Raw genomic sequence first — 17,589 nt, 5'->3', positions numbered from 1 at the left:
AGGGGGGGGGAGGAGGGGGGGGGAGGAGCCTGGCTGTGAGGCCTGGCCTCAGGTGAAGGTGAAGCAGGAAGACACCGCAAACGGTACAGCCTCGTGTCACCCACACACACATACACACACACATACACACACACATACACCCACACACACACCCACACACACACACCTACACACACACATACACTCACACACACACCCACACACACATACACACACACATACACCCACACACACACCCACACACACACACCTACACACACCCACACGGCCAAAACAACAACCGCCATTCGCCACCAAGTGGCGGTGACATCACCACGACGCTTGTGCCAGGCCATGTGCACCTTGAGGCCACGTGAAGTGTCGAACGCCCGCTGGCAGGAGGTCACGGGACAGACCCAGCAGGTGCCACGGGTCGACTGACTGAGATGAGTGGCCGATGCACCACCTGTGCCCCCTACTGTGTCAACTCTCTGTGTTTTAGACACCCGGCGTTCCGCTCGTTGTTGTGAGCGTCGCTCCTCTGCCCCCCTTTGTTGCTGGAGGGCGACTGCCTCCAACTGCCCAGTAGCAGCAGTAGCAGCATCCTTCACGAGCCTCCTCCACAGAGGCCGATCTTGACACCGCTGGTACCAGTCATCGGCAAGTCCACTCAGCTCCACGTCCTCCTGTACCACATCGCTCCATCTCTTCTCTAGCCCGTGCCGCTCCCGTTTAGCCCCCTCTATCCGGCCGCACAAAAGCTGTTTAGGCATGCGGTGGCTGGGCATGCGGGCTACATGACCAGGCCACTTTAGGTTGGAATGGGGTGCTGGATGTACACCGACCACCGGAGTGGAAGAATGGCAGGCGCATCTTACAGATGACTAGTCGATGGTCAGAGGGCAGATCAGCTCCACGGTAGGTCCTGGTGTCAAGGGTGGTGGAGGGTTACGACACAACACTTATATTTCGATTTAAAGCTTTCGTGACTGCAGGGATTCATCTTGTTGGTTCTTTCGGTAAAGTCACGGAGAATGGAGATAATAAAATAATAAAAATAAAACATTATAAAATAATTCTCAAGACGTTTCGTCCACAACGCAAGCAGCCGTCAGGTGGAGAGCAGGTCTGTCGAGTAGACAGAGTCTGAATTATTTTATTATGTTTTATTTTTATTATTTTATTATTTCCATTCTACGTGACTTTACCGAAAGAACCAAGAAGACAACACTTACACTTACAGCGATCTAACCCAAAAGCCGTTGTTTTGAATAACATTGCTCGCGAAAGCCCGCTACGTGTAAAACTAAATCGAAGCTGCCGCCGCTGCCGCCACGTCTCGTTGTTGCGGTGGTGGCGACAGCGAGCCCGCGGAGCGGGCACCACGTGACGGGGGGTGCCTCGTCGTCGTCGTCGTCGTCTCCGGAGGGGGCGGCCGACGGGACGACTGCCGAGGTGGAGGTGGAGCTGAGCGACGAGGACGGCGGCGGAGAGACGGGAGGCGCTCACTCACGTGAGTGTCACCCCCGCCCCTCCCCCACCTCCTCGGTGGTTGTGGTGGTGGTGAATACTGGACAGTGACGTTGTCATGGCTGTGGTGGTGGTGGTGGTGGTGGATACTGGACAGTGACGTTGTCATGGCTGTGGTGGTGGTGGTGGTGGATACTGGACAGTGACGTTGTCATGGCTGTGGTGGTGGTGGTGGTGGTGAATACTGGACAGTGACGTTGTCATGGCTGTGGTGGTGGTAGTGGTGGTGAATACTGGACAGTGACGTTGTCATGGCTGTGGTGGTGGTGGTGGTGGTGAATACTGGACAGTGACGTTGTCATGGCTGTGGTGGTGGTGGTGGTGGTGGTGGATACTGGACAGTGACGTTGTCATGGCTGTGGTGGTGGTGGTGGATACTGGACAGTGACGTTGTCATGGCTGTGGTGGTGGTGGTGGTGGATACTGGACAGTGACGCTGTCATGGCTGTGGTGGTGGTGGTGGTGGATACTAGACAGTGACGCTGTCATGGTTGTGGTGGTGGTGGTGGTGGTGGTGGTGGTGGATACTGGACAGTGACGCTGTCATGGTTGTGGTGGTGATGGTGGTGGTGGTGGATACTGGACAGTGACGCTGTCATGGTTGTGGTGGTGGTGGTGGTGGTGGTGGTGGTGGTGGATACTGGACAGTGACGCTGTCATGGCTGTGGTGGTGGTGGTGGTGGTGGTGGATACTAGACAGTGACGCTGTCATGGTTGTGGTGGTGGTGGTGGTGGTGGTGGTGGATACTGGACAGTGACGTTGTCATGGTTGTGGTGGTGGTGGTGGTGGATACTGGACAGTGACGCTGTCATGGTTGTGGTGGTGGTGGTGGTGGATACTGGACAGTGACGTTGTCATGGTTGTGGTGGTGGTGGTGGTGGATACTGGACAGTGACGTTGTCATGGCTGTGGTGGTGGTGGTGGTGGTGGATACTGGACAGTGACGTCATGGCTGTGGTGGTGGTGGTGGTGGTGGATACTGGACAGTGACGTTGTCATGGCTGTGGTGGTGGTGGTGGTGGTGGTGGTGGTGGTGGATACTGGACAGTGACGTTGTCATGGCTGTGGTGGTGGTGGTGGTGGTGGATACTGGACAGTGACGCTGTCATGGTTGTGGTGGTGGTGGTGGATACTGGACAGTGACGTTGTCATGGTTGTGGTGGTGGTGGTGGTGGTGGTGGATACTGGACAGTGACGTTGTCATGGCTGTGGTGGTGGTGGTGGTGGTGGATACTGGACAGTGACGTTGTCATGGCTGTGGTGGTGGTGGTGGTGGTGGTGGTGGTGGTGGATACTGGACAGTGACGTTGTCATGGCTGTGGTGGTGGTGGTGGTGGTGGTGGATACTGACAGTGACGTCATGGCTGTGGTGGTGGTGGTGGTGGATACTGGACAGTGACGTTGTCATGGCTGTGGTGGTGGTGGTGGTGGTGGTGGATACTGGACAGTGACGCTGTCATGGCTGTGGTGGTGGTGGTGGTGGTGGATACTGGACAGTGACGTTGTCATGGCTGTGGTGGTGGTGGTGGTGGTGGTGGATACTGGACAGTGACGCTGTCATGGTTGTGGTGGTGGTGGTGGTGGTGGATACTGGACAGTGACGTTGTCATGGTTGTGGTGGTGGTGGTGGTGGATACTGGACAGTGACGTTGTCATGGCTGTGGTGGTGGTGGTGGTGGTGGTGGTGGTGGTGGTGGATACTGGACAGTGACGCTGTCATGGCTGTGGTGGTGGTGGTGGTGGTGGTGGATACTGGACAGTGACGTTGTCATGGCTGTGGTGGTGGTGGTGGTGGTGGTGGATACTGGACAGTGACGCTGTCATGGCTGTGGTGGTGGTGGTGGTGGTGGATACTGGACAGTGACGTTGTCATGGCTGTGGTGGTGGTGGTGGTGGATACTGGACAGTGACGTTGTCATGGCTGTGGTGGTGGTGGTGGTGGTGGATACTGGACAGTGACGCTGTCATGGCTGTGGTGGTGGTGGTAGTTGCTAGAAGGTGAAGCTGTGGTGGCGTCTGTGATGTCTGCGGTGTTTTCCGGACGGTAACCTGCTGATTCCAGTCCGGTGACACCTCCGCTTTCGTTTAATTTCCCACTAAACCGCGTATTGAATATCTCGCTAAGCTTGTACCGGACAGGCATCCGTGACGTCTCCTGGCCAAACTCTGTTTGGTGGAGCCAGGACCCTGAACTCATGTCCTTGGCGTTCTTGTAGAAACTGCAAAATGATATTGAGAGTGGCCACTTGTGTAAAGTTCGAACGCTCACTGCGGAGGAGAGGCTGCCACCCATCTGTCGGGAGCTGGACCGGTACCGTCTGGATCTCTGTGGCATTCAGGAGGTCCTGTGGACCGGCTCTGGCTACAGTCACCATGAGGGGTGGACAGTCCTCGGTGCAGGAACAAAAGAATGAAGGGGGTGTGGGAGCGTAATGGTGAGGTGTGGAAAGCTGTAACCCCCAGGCTATTGTGGGCTCACCTTACCATCGACCGGAGGCGATGAGTGGTGGTGGTGGTTACTTATGCCCCCACCGAAGATGAACATCAGCGGAGGGATGCAGGCAAGGCCGATGAGTCAGATTCCTTCTGTGACCTCCTGTCACAAGTGCTAGCTAAAGTGACCCCTCGTGATAGAGTCATCCTGTTGGGTAAGATTAATGCCCGAGTGGATCATGATGCTGGTACCTGGGCTAAGGTGATTGGAAGGCATAAGCGGCTAAAACACAGCAAGTTGGCACAGTAAGGGGCACATTTGGTGCATCTGCCAGTCGTCTCGGTCAGTAAACCCATGGCACCAGCTCATGACAAGGAGTGTTCGATATTTCACACGGCACACACGTACACACACACACGTACACACACACACGTACACACACACACGTACACACACACACGTACACACACACACGTACACACACACGTACACACACACACGTACACACACACGTACACACACACACGTACACACACACACGTACACACACACACGTACACACACACACGTACGTACACACACGTACGTACACACACGTACGTACACACACGTACGTACACACACGTACACACGTAAACACATAAACACATGTAAACACACGTACATGCACGTACACACACACACGTAAACACACATACGTACACACACGTAAACACATGTACGTACGAAAACTCTACGACAGGAGGCGGCGGCGATGCCGACGCCGCTGCTGCCGCCGCCGCTGCCGGCGCCGAGCATCTGCTGCGGTGCCGTCACTGCGGCAAGGCGGTGCCGGACGCGGCGAGCCTGCGCCGGCACGAGCGCTCGCACACGGTGGAGCGGCCGCATGTGTGCGGCGAGTGCGGCCGCGGCTTCCCGAGCCGGCGCAACCTGCGGCGCCACCAGAGCACGCACGCGGGCCAGCGCTCGTTCCCCTGCGCCGACTGCGGACGCGTCTTCACGCAGCCCTCCAGCCTCAAGATGCACTCGCGCACGCACGCCGGTGAGTGGGCGGGCGGGCGGGTGGGAGGGGGCCGCCCTGGGCCACCCGCTTGGTCACCAACTAGCCGCCAACTAGCCACGCCGCTAGGCACGCCGCTAGCCACCTCGCGAGCCATCTCGCGAGCCGCCCACCAGCCACCAACTAGCCACCCCCTTCTTTCGTATGGATTAATGGCAGCAGATTCGTGATGCAAATTTAGGTTTTTTCGGTAAAGTCACGTAGGTAAAACATCAAAATTAATAAAAAATAAAATAAAAATCACGACGTTTCGGAGGCAACACAAGTCTCCGTCATCAGGTGGGACCGTCACAGCCAGATTAGCTGCATCAAGTGAGGCAATGATTCAAGATGTAATCCCTTATAAGCACGTTGAGGGGGGAGGAGAGGGGGGCGGAGCTCATCAGAATGTGGTAGCCAATGAATGGAACGTATCGGGAGGGAGGGGGGGCGGGGCCAAAAGGGTGGGCGACGGCGTGGAAGCGATTGTGCGCAAGCGACAAACTACTGCACACGCCAACACAATGGACAGAGAGGGGGAGGGGAGGTCTGATACACATGATAGACAAAAGAACGAAAATGCCCATGTTTATACCAATGCTGGCTGAACAATGAAGAGAGTACTGCCAAAAAATAACTGGGGATGTTAACACTCGGTAAAGTAAAGTAAAATAGTGCCTGTCAGATAAGATGGTCCAAAAAAGTGTAATTAAGTCTTTTTTGCGTGGTTGATAACATCTTTCAAATGATTACTAAGTTTGTACCCATCATCACGGTTGAAATTATGTCTGTGTTTGTATATTTGTATGGCTTCGTGTACAAACCTTTGATGGTAGCCGGGAGGTTTGCAGAGAACCTTGGTCTCGGAAAAGACAATTTCATGAGAGCCCACCGAGTTGTAGCAATGATCGGCAACGGCCGAAGAATCAGTTCTGCCGTGTTTCAGATCTGACTTGTGTTCGCGGACACGATCAGAAACATGACGTTTCGTTTCTCCAATGTAGCAATCACCACAAATGCAACTCAATTTGTAGACTCCAGGATACTGTAAGTCAGGAACGACATCCTTCACATTTGGAATCAAATCACGGATTTTATGCACTGTACTGAATCGGACTTGGATCTTATGTTTGTTTAGAATTTTGGAGATCTTTTTGGTCACGCCTGCTATGTATGGTAACGTGATAGTTTTGGTCGGAGTTTCATGTGGCTGTTTCTGTGTGGTGGGAGAGACAGCTTGGCGGATAGTTAGGTCAGAGTATCCGTTCATCCTGAGGGCCCGATGTACATGTCTTAATTCACCGGTCAGGTGGTGTTGGTCAGAAATGCCATGGGCTCTGTGGTATAGCGTTTTGATGAGAGAATTCTTTTGAGATGGGTGGTGGTGGGAATCCGGTTTTTTTATTTTATTTTGTATAAATTTTGATGTTTTACCTACGTGACTTTACCGAAAAAACCTAAGAATATGAATCCTTGCAGTCACGAACGCTTCAAATCTAGAATAGAATGTGAATGTAGCTTTGTTATCCACTCAAGTGTCTGTTCAGAAGCGGCGTTGGATCTCGTCCTTTAGAGGAGTGAAGGCTACGGCGGCGGCGGCGGCAGTGTTCACGATGGCGGTCGATGTTTTGGGATCCGTGGCCACACTCTCGCATGACGCCGAATCTTTTACGGCGCCGTTTGTGCGTTCGGGAGGACGCATCGGCCGCATCGGCCACATCGGCCGCTTGGCCCCGGTTCGGGTTTGGTTGATGGTCGACCTTTGGCGGGCATTGGGAGGTTGAAACCGGGAGGTACGACGGTTCAGGGTCGCCGTACGAGATGTTGATCCTTGACGTCGGCCGCAGTCCTTGATCTCGCTTCCACCTCTCGCCTTCGTTTGCATTCGTGGCGTGGAGCGAGGCCGCTGCTGTCGTCCGGAAGAGGAGCGGCACTGCGTTTATGTCCCGATGTATCGGAAGGTTTCCGGGTTGACGGGAATGTTTTGGTTCTCCCGGACGGCCGCCACTTTCACGACGGATTTGAGACCTCGGCGTACCTCAGACGGCCACGCGTCGCGATGTTTGGTTGCGAATCGGTAACTCGCGGCGTGCGAGCGCCGTGTCCCCACACGGGTGAGCGATACTCCCCCGTCGGACACACCAGGGGGGCGAACGTGGCGATCCGCTCACGCATCACAACCACCAGACTGGTTCCTGCCAGTTGGTGGATGATTTCCGCGCGTGTTTTTTATCCCGTTGCTCAACTGTTTCATTTGTTGCATTGAAGTGAGAATTCGATCGAGCACCACTCCAACGTATCTTTGGAGCGGGTCCGCGGGTGACGGTTTGACCACGAAACTCCGTGATCTTCGGCGTTTTTTTTGGCATGCAGAGGACGCTGCCTCGGTTTGGGTTTGGCGTAAATCGCCTGCGGTAGAAATAATCTTCCAATTCCTTTCGGGTCGGTGTTCGGGACGTCTTGAGCTGCGCCGAGTGTCGTCGACCTTGGCTGGCTCGGTGCTCGATCGTCGGCGTTAACGAACTTGCGGCTCAATGCGGCCGCAATGTCGCCGGTGCGTAGATCAGACGACCCCTGCGGGCGGCCATTTTGTCGAATTTCGCGTGGCGGCTGCGCTCGTTTCCGAGATGGACGCGAAATTGTCAGTCGCTGAGCGTGCCGACGGACGGGGCGAACCGTCTTTGTCGCACGCGACATGGTGTTGGCGAGTTTAAGGGAGGAGAGTCCTGTGAAAGCAGCCGCTGGTTTGTGTTTATGCTAAAAGGCGGCTTTGACATGCGACGTGGAGGTGCGGGGCGACCCGGTTTCACAACAGCTTCTTTGTGGCCGAAAAGCTGTCTGCTCAGGTGGGGGGTACGGTGGCTTTCAAGAGAGGGGAGAGTCGGGAGACTCGCTCCAGGAGCTTGTTGTAGGCTGTACAAAGAAGAGAGATTGGCCTGTGTGGGTCATCAACAGGATTTTCCTGGATTGAAGAGAGCAATGGCTTTTGCTTTTCTCCAAGGTCTTGGTCACCTGTTGGTGGCGATGATTTTGTATTTATTTATTTCCTTTTTATTTTTAAGTTTCCCCGGCCAGCTTTTTCCTTTGCTGCCCCAAGGTGTTTTAGGAATTCTGGGTAAATCCCATCTATCTCTGGGGCTTTACCTGCCGTTGTTACCGCCATCTATTCCTTCTGGATGTACAGCTGCAGACAGAGGAGAGAGGTTTTTGTTTTTGTGTCGCAGGCTGCGACTGCAATCTTTTGAGGCTGTTTTTCTTTTACCGTGCGTTCTTGTTTTCGACTTCTGATTATTTTTGCATCTTCTTGGTTCTTTCGGTAAAGTCACGTAGAAGGGAAGTAATAAAATAATAATAATAATAAAACATAATAAAATAATACAATTCTCACGACGTTTCGGCCACAACGCAAGCAGCCGTCCTCAGGTGAAGACCAGGTCTGTCGGGGAGACAGCGTCGTGAGAATTATTTTATTATGTTTTATTTTTATTATTTTATTACCTCCCTTCTACGTGACTTTACCGAAAGAACCAAGAAGATGAATCCCTGCTGCAGTCACGAAAGCTTTAAATCGAAATTTTATTATGTTTTATTTTTCTTATTTTATTATTTCCCTTCTACGTGACTTTACCGAAAGAACCAAGAAGATGAATCCCTGCAGTCACGAAAGAAGCTTTAAATCAAATTTTTTTGCATCGCCGAAAATCTGCGCCGCGATCCCCTATTGGCAGTCGCCCCGGGTTGCCCGCTGTTCCAAGGGAGCCGCTCCACCCAACTTCCACAGTAACCCCCACCCCACGGTCTCCATGAAGCCAACAGACGCTGCCTCGTCTGGCAGAATCTAGCTACTGCAGGAGGGCTATAATAGTAATAGGTTTTTACCCTTTCAACTGGTACAAAAACTGACACCTTTATACAAGGCATCATGTTTGCAATAACCACAACACGAGCAGTCAAAATGCAAACAAAAAGAAACAACTCTGATGATGATAATGATATGCACTGTCCTTGAAGTTGATTGGTCCACACCCGAGACAGCTTTTCTTAGAGCCTAGTCTCCATTGGTGTTGGACCAGATGACGCCAAAAGGCGTACAACTCAAAGACAGCGCACTATCAGAGTATTGAGAGCTCGGGGTGAAGCATTTACCAGTTGAAAGGGTAAAAACCTACTATTATATTTTGCCACTTGTAAAGGAAAAGGGCTGTTGTGATCTCTGCGTCACCACCCCGTAGCCACCCCCTACTCACCCCCTACTCACCCCCTACTCACCCCCTACTCACCCCCTACTCACCCCCTACTCACCCTCTACCCACCCCCTACTCACCCCCTACTCACCCCCTACTCACCCCCTACTCACCCCCTACTCAGCCCCTACTCACCCCCTACTCACCCTCTACTCACCCCCTACTCACCCCCTACTCACCCCCTACTCACCCTCTACCCACCCTCTACTCACCCCCTACTCACCCCCTACCCACCCCCTACCCACCCCCTACCCACCCTCTACTCACCCCTTACTCACCCCCTACTCACCCCCTACTCACCCCCTACTCACCCGCTACTCACCCGCTACTCACCCCCTACCCACCCCCTACTCACCCCCTACTCACCCTCTACCCACCCCCTACCCACCCCCTACCCACCCCCTACCCGCCCTCTACTCACCCCTTACTCACCCCCTACCCACCCCCTACCCACCCCCTACCCACCCCCTACTCACCCCTTACTCACCCCCTACTCACCCCCTACTCACCCCCTACTCACCCGCTACTCACCCCCTACCCACCCCCTACTCACCCCCTACCCACCCCCTACTCACCCCCTACTCACCCTCTACTCACCCCCTACTCACCCCCTACTCACCCCCTACTCACCCCCTACTCACCCTCTACTCACCCCCTACTCACCCCCTACTCACCCCCGACCCACCCCCTACTCACCCCCTACTCACCCCCTACCCACCCCCTACTCACCCCTTACTCACCCCTTACTCACCCCCTACTCACCCCCTACTCACCCCTTACTCACCCCTTACTCACCCCCTACTCACCCCCTACTCATCCCCTACCCACCCCCTACTCACCCCCTACTCACCCCCTACTCACCCCCTACTCACCCCCTACTCACCCCTTACCCACCCCTTACCCACCCTCTACTCACCCCTTACTCACCCCCTACTCACCCCCTACCCACCCCCTACTCACCCCCTACTCACCCCCTACTCACCCCCTACCCACCCCTTACCCACCCCCTACTCACCCCCTACTCACCCCCTACCCACCCCTTACCCACCCCTTACCCACCCCCTACTCACCCCCTACTCACCCCCTACCCACCCCCTACTCACCCCCTACTCACCCCCTACTCACCCCCTACTCACCCCCTACTCACCCCCTACCCACCCCTTACCCACCCCTTACCCACCCCCTACCCACCCCCTACTCACCCCCTACTCACCCCCTACTCACCCCCTACTCACCCCTTACCCACCCCTTACCCACCCTCTACTCACCCCTTAATCACCCCCTACTCACCCCCTACCCACCCCCTACCCACCCCCTACTCACCCCCTACCCACCCCTTACCCACCCTCTACCCACCCCCCTCGCACTCACTCACACCCCCGCGGAACTGGCGAGGAAGACTCACTCGCAGCCCCCTGCCGCCACCACGCTCTGAGCACCTCTCCCTCCCTCTCCCCTCCCCCCACGTGGCCCCCGCCCCCCTCAGCGGGCGGCAGCGCCGGGCGCTCGGGCGTCCACGAGTGCCCCGAGTGCGGCAAGCGTCTGTCGGACGCGCGCAGCCTCAAGCGTCACGCGCGCACACACACGGGGGAACGGCCGTACGTGTGCGCGGAATGCGGCAGCGACTTCCCGCACGCGTCCAGCCTCAAGGCGCACGCGCGCACGCACACGGGGGAGCGCCCCCACTGCTGCCCGCTGTGCGGCAAGCGCTTCGCACACCTGCACAGCCTCAAGTCGCACGCGCGAGCCCACCTGGGGGAGCGTCCGCACGCCTGCAAGATCTGCCGCAAGGCCTTTCGCAACAAGTGGAACCTCAAGCGCCACCTGAGCACGCACTCGGGCGAGAAGCCGTACGCCTGCGCCGAGTGCGGCCGCGGCTTCCTGCAGTTCTCCAACCTGCGCACGCACGCGCGCACGCACTCGGGGGAGCGCCCGCACGCTTGCGAGCAGTGCGGCAAGGGCTTCGCGCAGCTCTCGGGCCTCAAGATCCACGCCAAGACGCACACGGGAGAGCGCCCGCACGCGTGCGAGCAGTGCGGCAAGGGCTTCCTGCACCGCTCCAGCCTCAAGGTGCACGAGCGCGTCCACTCGGGGGAGCGGCCGCACGCGTGCGCCGAGTGCGGCAAGGGCTTCTCGCAGCCGTCGAGCCTCAAGATCCACGCCAAGACGCACACGGGGGAGCGGCCGCACGTGTGCGAGCAGTGCGGACGCGGCTTCCCCAACGGGCGCAACCTCAAGCGCCACCTGGCCACGCACACGGGCGAGAAGCCGCACGCTTGCGCCGAGTGCGGCAAGGGCTTCCTGCACCTCTCCAACCTCAAGATCCACGGACGCGTGCACACGGGCGAGCGTCCGCACGCTTGCGACGAGTGCGGGCGCCGCTTCTCCAACCTGTCCGACGTCAAGAAGCACTACCGCACGCACACCGGGGAGCGTCCGCACGTCTGCGGCGAGTGCGGCCGCGGCTTCACCAGCGTGTGCAACCTGCGGCGCCACCACGTGCTTCACACGCGCGACCACCCGCACGAGTGCGCCGAGTGCGGCAAGCGCTTCTCGCTGCTCTCCACGCTCAAGAACCACCTGCGGCGACACCGCCAGAGGGGAACGCCGGGGCCTGGCCAGCCGGGCCCGGGACCGGAGCTGGGGGGGGCCGACGGCCGAGTGGCCGGAGCCCGCTGGGCTGGAGGAGGAGGGGGAGGGGGGGGAGGGTCCGCGCGGTGGAGAAGGCCGGCCCTGATTAGGGCTGCCGGAGCGAGCGCCCGGAACTGCTGCTTAACTCCTCGTAACTTTGGTTGAAACTTCAGTGTTCTAGTTTAGTTTCTGTTGTTGCTGACAGTGGTTCACTAAGGGATGGGCCGTGGTGGCTCAGAGGTTCCCCGGACACCGAACCGGCTGGGAATCGTGGGTTTGAATTCGGTGATTTGGCCGCCCAAGCGCGGAGATTAGACTGGTGGGCTGTTGCTTGCTGGTGGTCTCGTGCCCGATCACCAACGAGATCCGTAGACTCGCAGAGATCTATAGACTCACATAGAGACTCGTAGACTCACACGGAGACCTATAGACTCACACAGAGACCCGTAGACTCACGCAGAGACTCATAAACTCGCACAGAGATCTATAGACTCACACAGAGACTCGTAGACTCACACGGAGACTCGTAGACTCGTATAGAGTTCCATAGACTCACAGAGATCTATAGACTCGCATAGAGACTCATAGACTCACACGGAGACCTATAGACTCACACAGAGACCCGTAGACTCGCACAGAGATCTATAGACTCACACAGAGACTCGTAGACTCACACAGAGACTTGTAGACTCGTATAGAGATCCATAGACTCACACAGAGATCTATAGACTCACACAGAGACTCGTAGACTCACATAGAGACTCGTAGACTCACACAGAGACTCGTAGACTCACACGGAGACCTATAGACTCACACAGAGACTCGTAGACTCACACGGAGATCTGTAGACTCACACAGAGACTCATAGACTCACACAGAGACCCGTAGACTCACACAGAGACTCATAAACTCGCACAGAGATCTATAGACTCACACAGAGACTCGTAGACTCACACAGAGACTCGTAGACTCACACAGAGACTCGTAGACTCACACAGAGACTCGTAGACTCACACAGAGACTCATAGACTCACAGAGACTCGTAGACTCACACAGAGACTCGTAGACTCGTATAGAGTTCCATAGACTCACAGAGATCTATAGACTCACATAGAGACTCGTAGACTCACACGGAGATCTGTAGACTCACACAGAGACGCGTAGACTCGCACAGAGACTCGTAGACTCACACAGAGACTCGTAGACTCACACAGAGACTCGTAGACTCGTATAGAGTTCCATAGACTCACAGAGATCTATAGACTCGCATAGAGACTCATAGACTCACACGGAGACCTATAGACTCACACAGAGACCCGTAGACTCGCACAGAGACTCGTAGACTCACACAGAGACTCATAGACTCACACAGAGACCCGTAGACTCACACGGAGACCTATAGACTCACACAGAGACTCATAGACTCACACAGAGACCCGTAGACTCGCACAGAGATCTATAGACTCACACAGAGACTCGTAGACTCGTATAGAGATCCATAGACTCACATAGAGACACGCAAACTCGCATAGAGATCTGTAGACTTGCATAGATATCTATAGACTCGCAGAGACTCGTAGACTCGCACAGATATCTGTAGACTCACATCGAGATCTATAGACTTGCATAGCGATCTCTAGATTTGCATAGAGATATATAAACTCATATCGAGATTTATAGAGACCCGTAGACTCGCATATAGAGCCGTAGACTCACGTAGACTGAGTTACGATGAACCCGGGTTCTCAAATGCGGTCTCATAAAAACCCCATAACCGTTTTTATGTTTTAACTTTCGTTAAATTCTGAACGAACTTTTCTAATTGCTGGTCCCCAGCGCCGCTCCGTTAGCGCGTGGGGACGTGTGGACACTCCGCTCTGCGAGAGTTCCGCGTTCGACTACGCGACAGCGGATACGGCAGCACAACTTTTTGTACTTGTTTATGAAATTCGCAGTGTATTCCGAGTCTCGCACATTTCAAGAGATTTCTTTTTTAGCCGGACAGGCGGCGGGTGTGGCAATCCGTAGGCCCCTCCCTCCCTCCCTCGGGTGTCGTATTCGCCACGGACGTAGCGCCTGAGCAAGTGGGAGAGCTTCCTTAGTTTGTTAACCGCCGCAGCCTCGTGATCTTTTTCGCAATCGTGAGTGGCCGACCCACTGACGCCCCCCCTCCCCCCCTCCTCGTTTAAAAACGCCCCGGCAAACGGAGCGACGGAGCCGGGCCAGGCCAAGTGGCGGGAGGGAACGGTTCGTGGAAAGTGATCGATGGTTTGGGCTTTTTCGTTTTACCTACCGTGGCCTTCGCAACATCGTCGGCACGGATCACGCACTTGATGGAGGGACACGCCGCGCACACGCTGCGCTCACGGACGGACGGACCGACAAATCGTAATCGCGCGCTACTTTCCCACCCAAGGAATTCTCGCCGAGTCTGCATACTTCGGAGTGTGCTGCTATGTTTCGGATGGGTTCGGTCAATTTTATTAACGAGGTTTTTGTTGTGTCCGCACGGCGCGGAAGAAGTTTACGTACGTATGTTACGTGCGATCAACCCAACCCTGGGCAAAGGCCGGCTGAGCTCCCAGCAACTCGCAACCCCACCTCCTACAACACCTGGCAAGCCACGGTGGTCACCAACCCAAAGCACCGACCGAGGTTACAATCGCTCGTACGGGCACCTCTGGTGAGAGGAGGGGCCGATCGTTGAGAGTGATCTGGTCAGAGGCCTTGGGCCGAACGTTAAAGTCTCCCTCCATCCGCTCCCCTCCCCCCGGATGACGAGATGGCTTTAACAAAGTGACCACCCGCTCTGCAATTGGGTCAGCAGACAAATGCGCACGCGGTGATTCCTCAAACGCTTTCGGAAATGTTCAAGCACCGACGACTCTATTGACATCCTCCAGCGGATGCTTCATCTGGTGTCGCATGACCACCGAACCCCCGGCAGGGACACGATTTCACACTTCTGTCTCTTAGGGGGCGGTGGGTGGGGGGGGGGGCGCACACAGCCGGTGCATTATCACTTTATGTTTTCCTTCCGGAGAAGTGAACTTCTGTCTGCGAATACGAACCTCTCGAGTTCCGTCACGGGGACGTGGCTATCGGCATTACTCTACCGGTGTGCGCGGGAAACTCGATTCGCTTCACACGCACACACACACACGTACCCGTACACACACGTACCCGTACACACACGTGTGTGGGTGGGTGGGTCCCGTTCACCGCCGAATCTGGGAACACGCGAGTGGCTCGGCATTTAATTTTATACGGACGAATGCGCAGCAGCAGCAGCTCCGTTTGTTTTCATAAAGACGTCGGTAGTCGCCGCAGAGAACCGTAGCGGCACGACCGCCGGAAACTCTACGATTGCCGGCGCCAAAAACTGTGCCACATGCCCCTCCCCCCACCCCCCCCGCATGGCCTTGTGGGAGCCTTCGACCTTGTGGGTGTTATAACTTCCGGAATCGGAACACAAACCGACGTTCGTACGTTGACGTACGTCATCAGAACACGTGTAGCTGCAGCAGCGCCACCACGTGGCCAACGAGCAGTCGGCGAGCGGCCATCGCACCGCGGCCGCCGTTGTTGACGCAAGCGGCACTCGAAACAAGTACGGACTGTGGGCCCACAGCGGCCAGAGAGACACAATTGGCCGATGAGAGAATGGAGGCGGGGCTCTGAGCCAACTCTCCCCCCACCCCCCAAACTCGTGGCTTTCTTGAGAGGAGGACGAGGAGGTGGAGGAGAGGCCTGGCCATGAGAAGCCTTAGCCCTGCCCGATGGCCGGGACTTGCTTCGTCACCACCGACTGCGCTTGAGCGCATGGATGAGGATGAGGAGGAGGCTCGTGAAGGACGCTGCTGGGCACCCGGCAGGCGAAGTGCACGTTGGGGACTGCTACCGTGGCGGTTGGGAGGCGGTCGCCCTCCAAATAACGACGGGAGGGCGGAGGAGCGACGCTCATGACGGCGAGCGGAGCACCGGGGCGGTTACAACGCAGCCAGACGGTGCGGTGGGGGGGGGGGTGCAGCTGGTTGTACATCTGCCATTCGTCACAGTCGGTCAACCCATGGCACCTGCTGGGTCTGTCCGTGACCTCCTGCCAGCGGGCCTCAAAGTGCACCTAGCTTGGTACGAGCGTCGTGGTGACGGCGCCGCCATTTAGCGGCGAATGCCGGTTGTTGTGGTGGAGCCACCGCTGCGGTAGTGCAGTGGTTTGCGCTGCACAGCGCTACAAACCTGGCCACCCGAGTTCGATTCCCGCTCAAGGCCAACATTTGTGTCAAAAAATATGAACTGGTTCTGGGTCTCCCCGAGGTCGACTCAGCCTCAAATGAGTATCTGGTGTAGCGGTGGTGTGTAATAAATATCGCTAGCACTGGGGAGACAAAGGTGGCCGGGCGTGGTGCTGGCCACCCACCCCCTCGTGTGCCGTGTCGGCCTTCATAGGTGCTGCTGCTACTCCTCTAACAGCACTTACCCCAACCAGTCTCTTACAGGCTACACGGCGGAACCTTTGTCTTTATTTTTTCGTAAGCACCTTGAATATGAAGCACATGAAATCAACAACGGGTTAACGGCAGTAACCTGGGCTAAGAGTAGATGTGGATAAAGCTTCAGCGCGGGCATTGGCGACACAATGACGCCTGAACGTTCAGAGAGATGGTTTAGGTGGTTTGTAGGTCACAGTGATGGACCGGCATCTCTGGGACCCTGGGTTCGAATCCAGGTTGCAGCCGCATGCTCATGATCAAGACGGTGGTTTCTAGTGCTGAAGGCAACGCATTCTCGCGGCCTGCCATCGCGAGTTTGATCAACCTGGAACCAATACAGAACATGAAAACCTAGCGCTACCAACGTCGGTGGCAGAGGCGTCGATCAATTTCCAATCTATTCCATTTCGTATTTATGTAGCGCTCTTTCCAGGGCGCTTTAAGATGTAATCCCGCGGCGTTCAGTGAGGAAGGTGATGGAATGGATGGACAGGGGCCGGGAATGGAGCTGATGTTGCAGAGGTAGGTAAAGCAGAATAAGGTGGAATGTGATGGTGAGTGAGGGTGCCTGACGGGTGCAGCGTGGATGAGAGGTAGTGGGGTATGGGAGTTGTGAAATGCGCGTGGGTGAGGATAGGTGGAGGGTGGTAGGGGCAGAGGTCTGGTGGCCGGACAGTTGAGCCGATGGAGGAGCGTTACCGTAGGGCTGGGGGAGAGATGTGGCCAGACGTCGGAGCCGGGTCAGGAATTAGGGGCTCCGAGTGGGTTCAAGGCGGGCGAACGAACCCGTTGGGGTGGAGGCAGTGGAAGAGAAAACGAGAATGGAATGGACCTGAGCGCCGAGCGAAAGGTGGGACGCGCGAGGGTGAGAGTCTGACGTGGAGTGGGAATTTGTTCCACGGGGCAAGAAGCGAGAAAGAACGAGAGCCAGACTGGGCACAAATGAAGCCGTGCTTGGAACAAAAATTAGAAAGTTCGGCCTTCCAAATCAGACGTCGCCACTGGACTACGTCCACACACGGCGATTCTCAAATCGCGCTCGGACGTTGTTTGTGCCGGCCGACTGTCCACCCGGCAAGGTGGTGCAGGTCACACCGCTCCTGAAACAGAGTTGGCTTGAGCCATTAGTGACCCCGCAAACTGTCGCCCGACCTCAAACCCGAGTACGCGTTCAAAGGTCGCAGAGCCCCAGCGTCTGTGAAGCGGTCGCGACTTCCTCGCGTCACTGCGATGGGCAG

At 56.2% G+C, this 17,589-nt stretch overlaps 1 protein-coding gene across 1 annotated transcript; it reads left to right on the top strand.

Annotated features, from left to right (window-relative positions):
• The first annotated feature begins 21 nt into the window (after positions 1-21).
• LOC144949978 (uncharacterized) lies at positions 22-16,706 on the top strand. Its single transcript, XM_078879967.1, has 5 exons — positions 22-83; positions 1,343-1,492; positions 4,687-4,986; positions 10,714-11,935; positions 16,595-16,706. Exons 3-5 carry the CDS (start codon positions 4,965-4,967, stop codon positions 16,704-16,706), a joined length of 1,356 nt encoding a protein of 451 aa, XP_078736093.1. The 5' UTR covers positions 22-83; positions 1,343-1,492; positions 4,687-4,964.
• Positions 16,707-17,589: the final 883 nt, after the last annotated feature.

Source organism: Lampetra fluviatilis, chromosome 55 (assembly GCF_964198595.1).
Source record: "Lampetra fluviatilis chromosome 55, kcLamFluv1.1, whole genome shotgun sequence".
Lineage (NCBI taxonomy): Eukaryota > Metazoa > Chordata > Hyperoartia > Petromyzontiformes > Petromyzontidae > Lampetra > Lampetra fluviatilis.
Note: the sequence above shows the minus strand (reverse complement) of the source record. Positions and strands in the feature narration are given on the sequence as shown.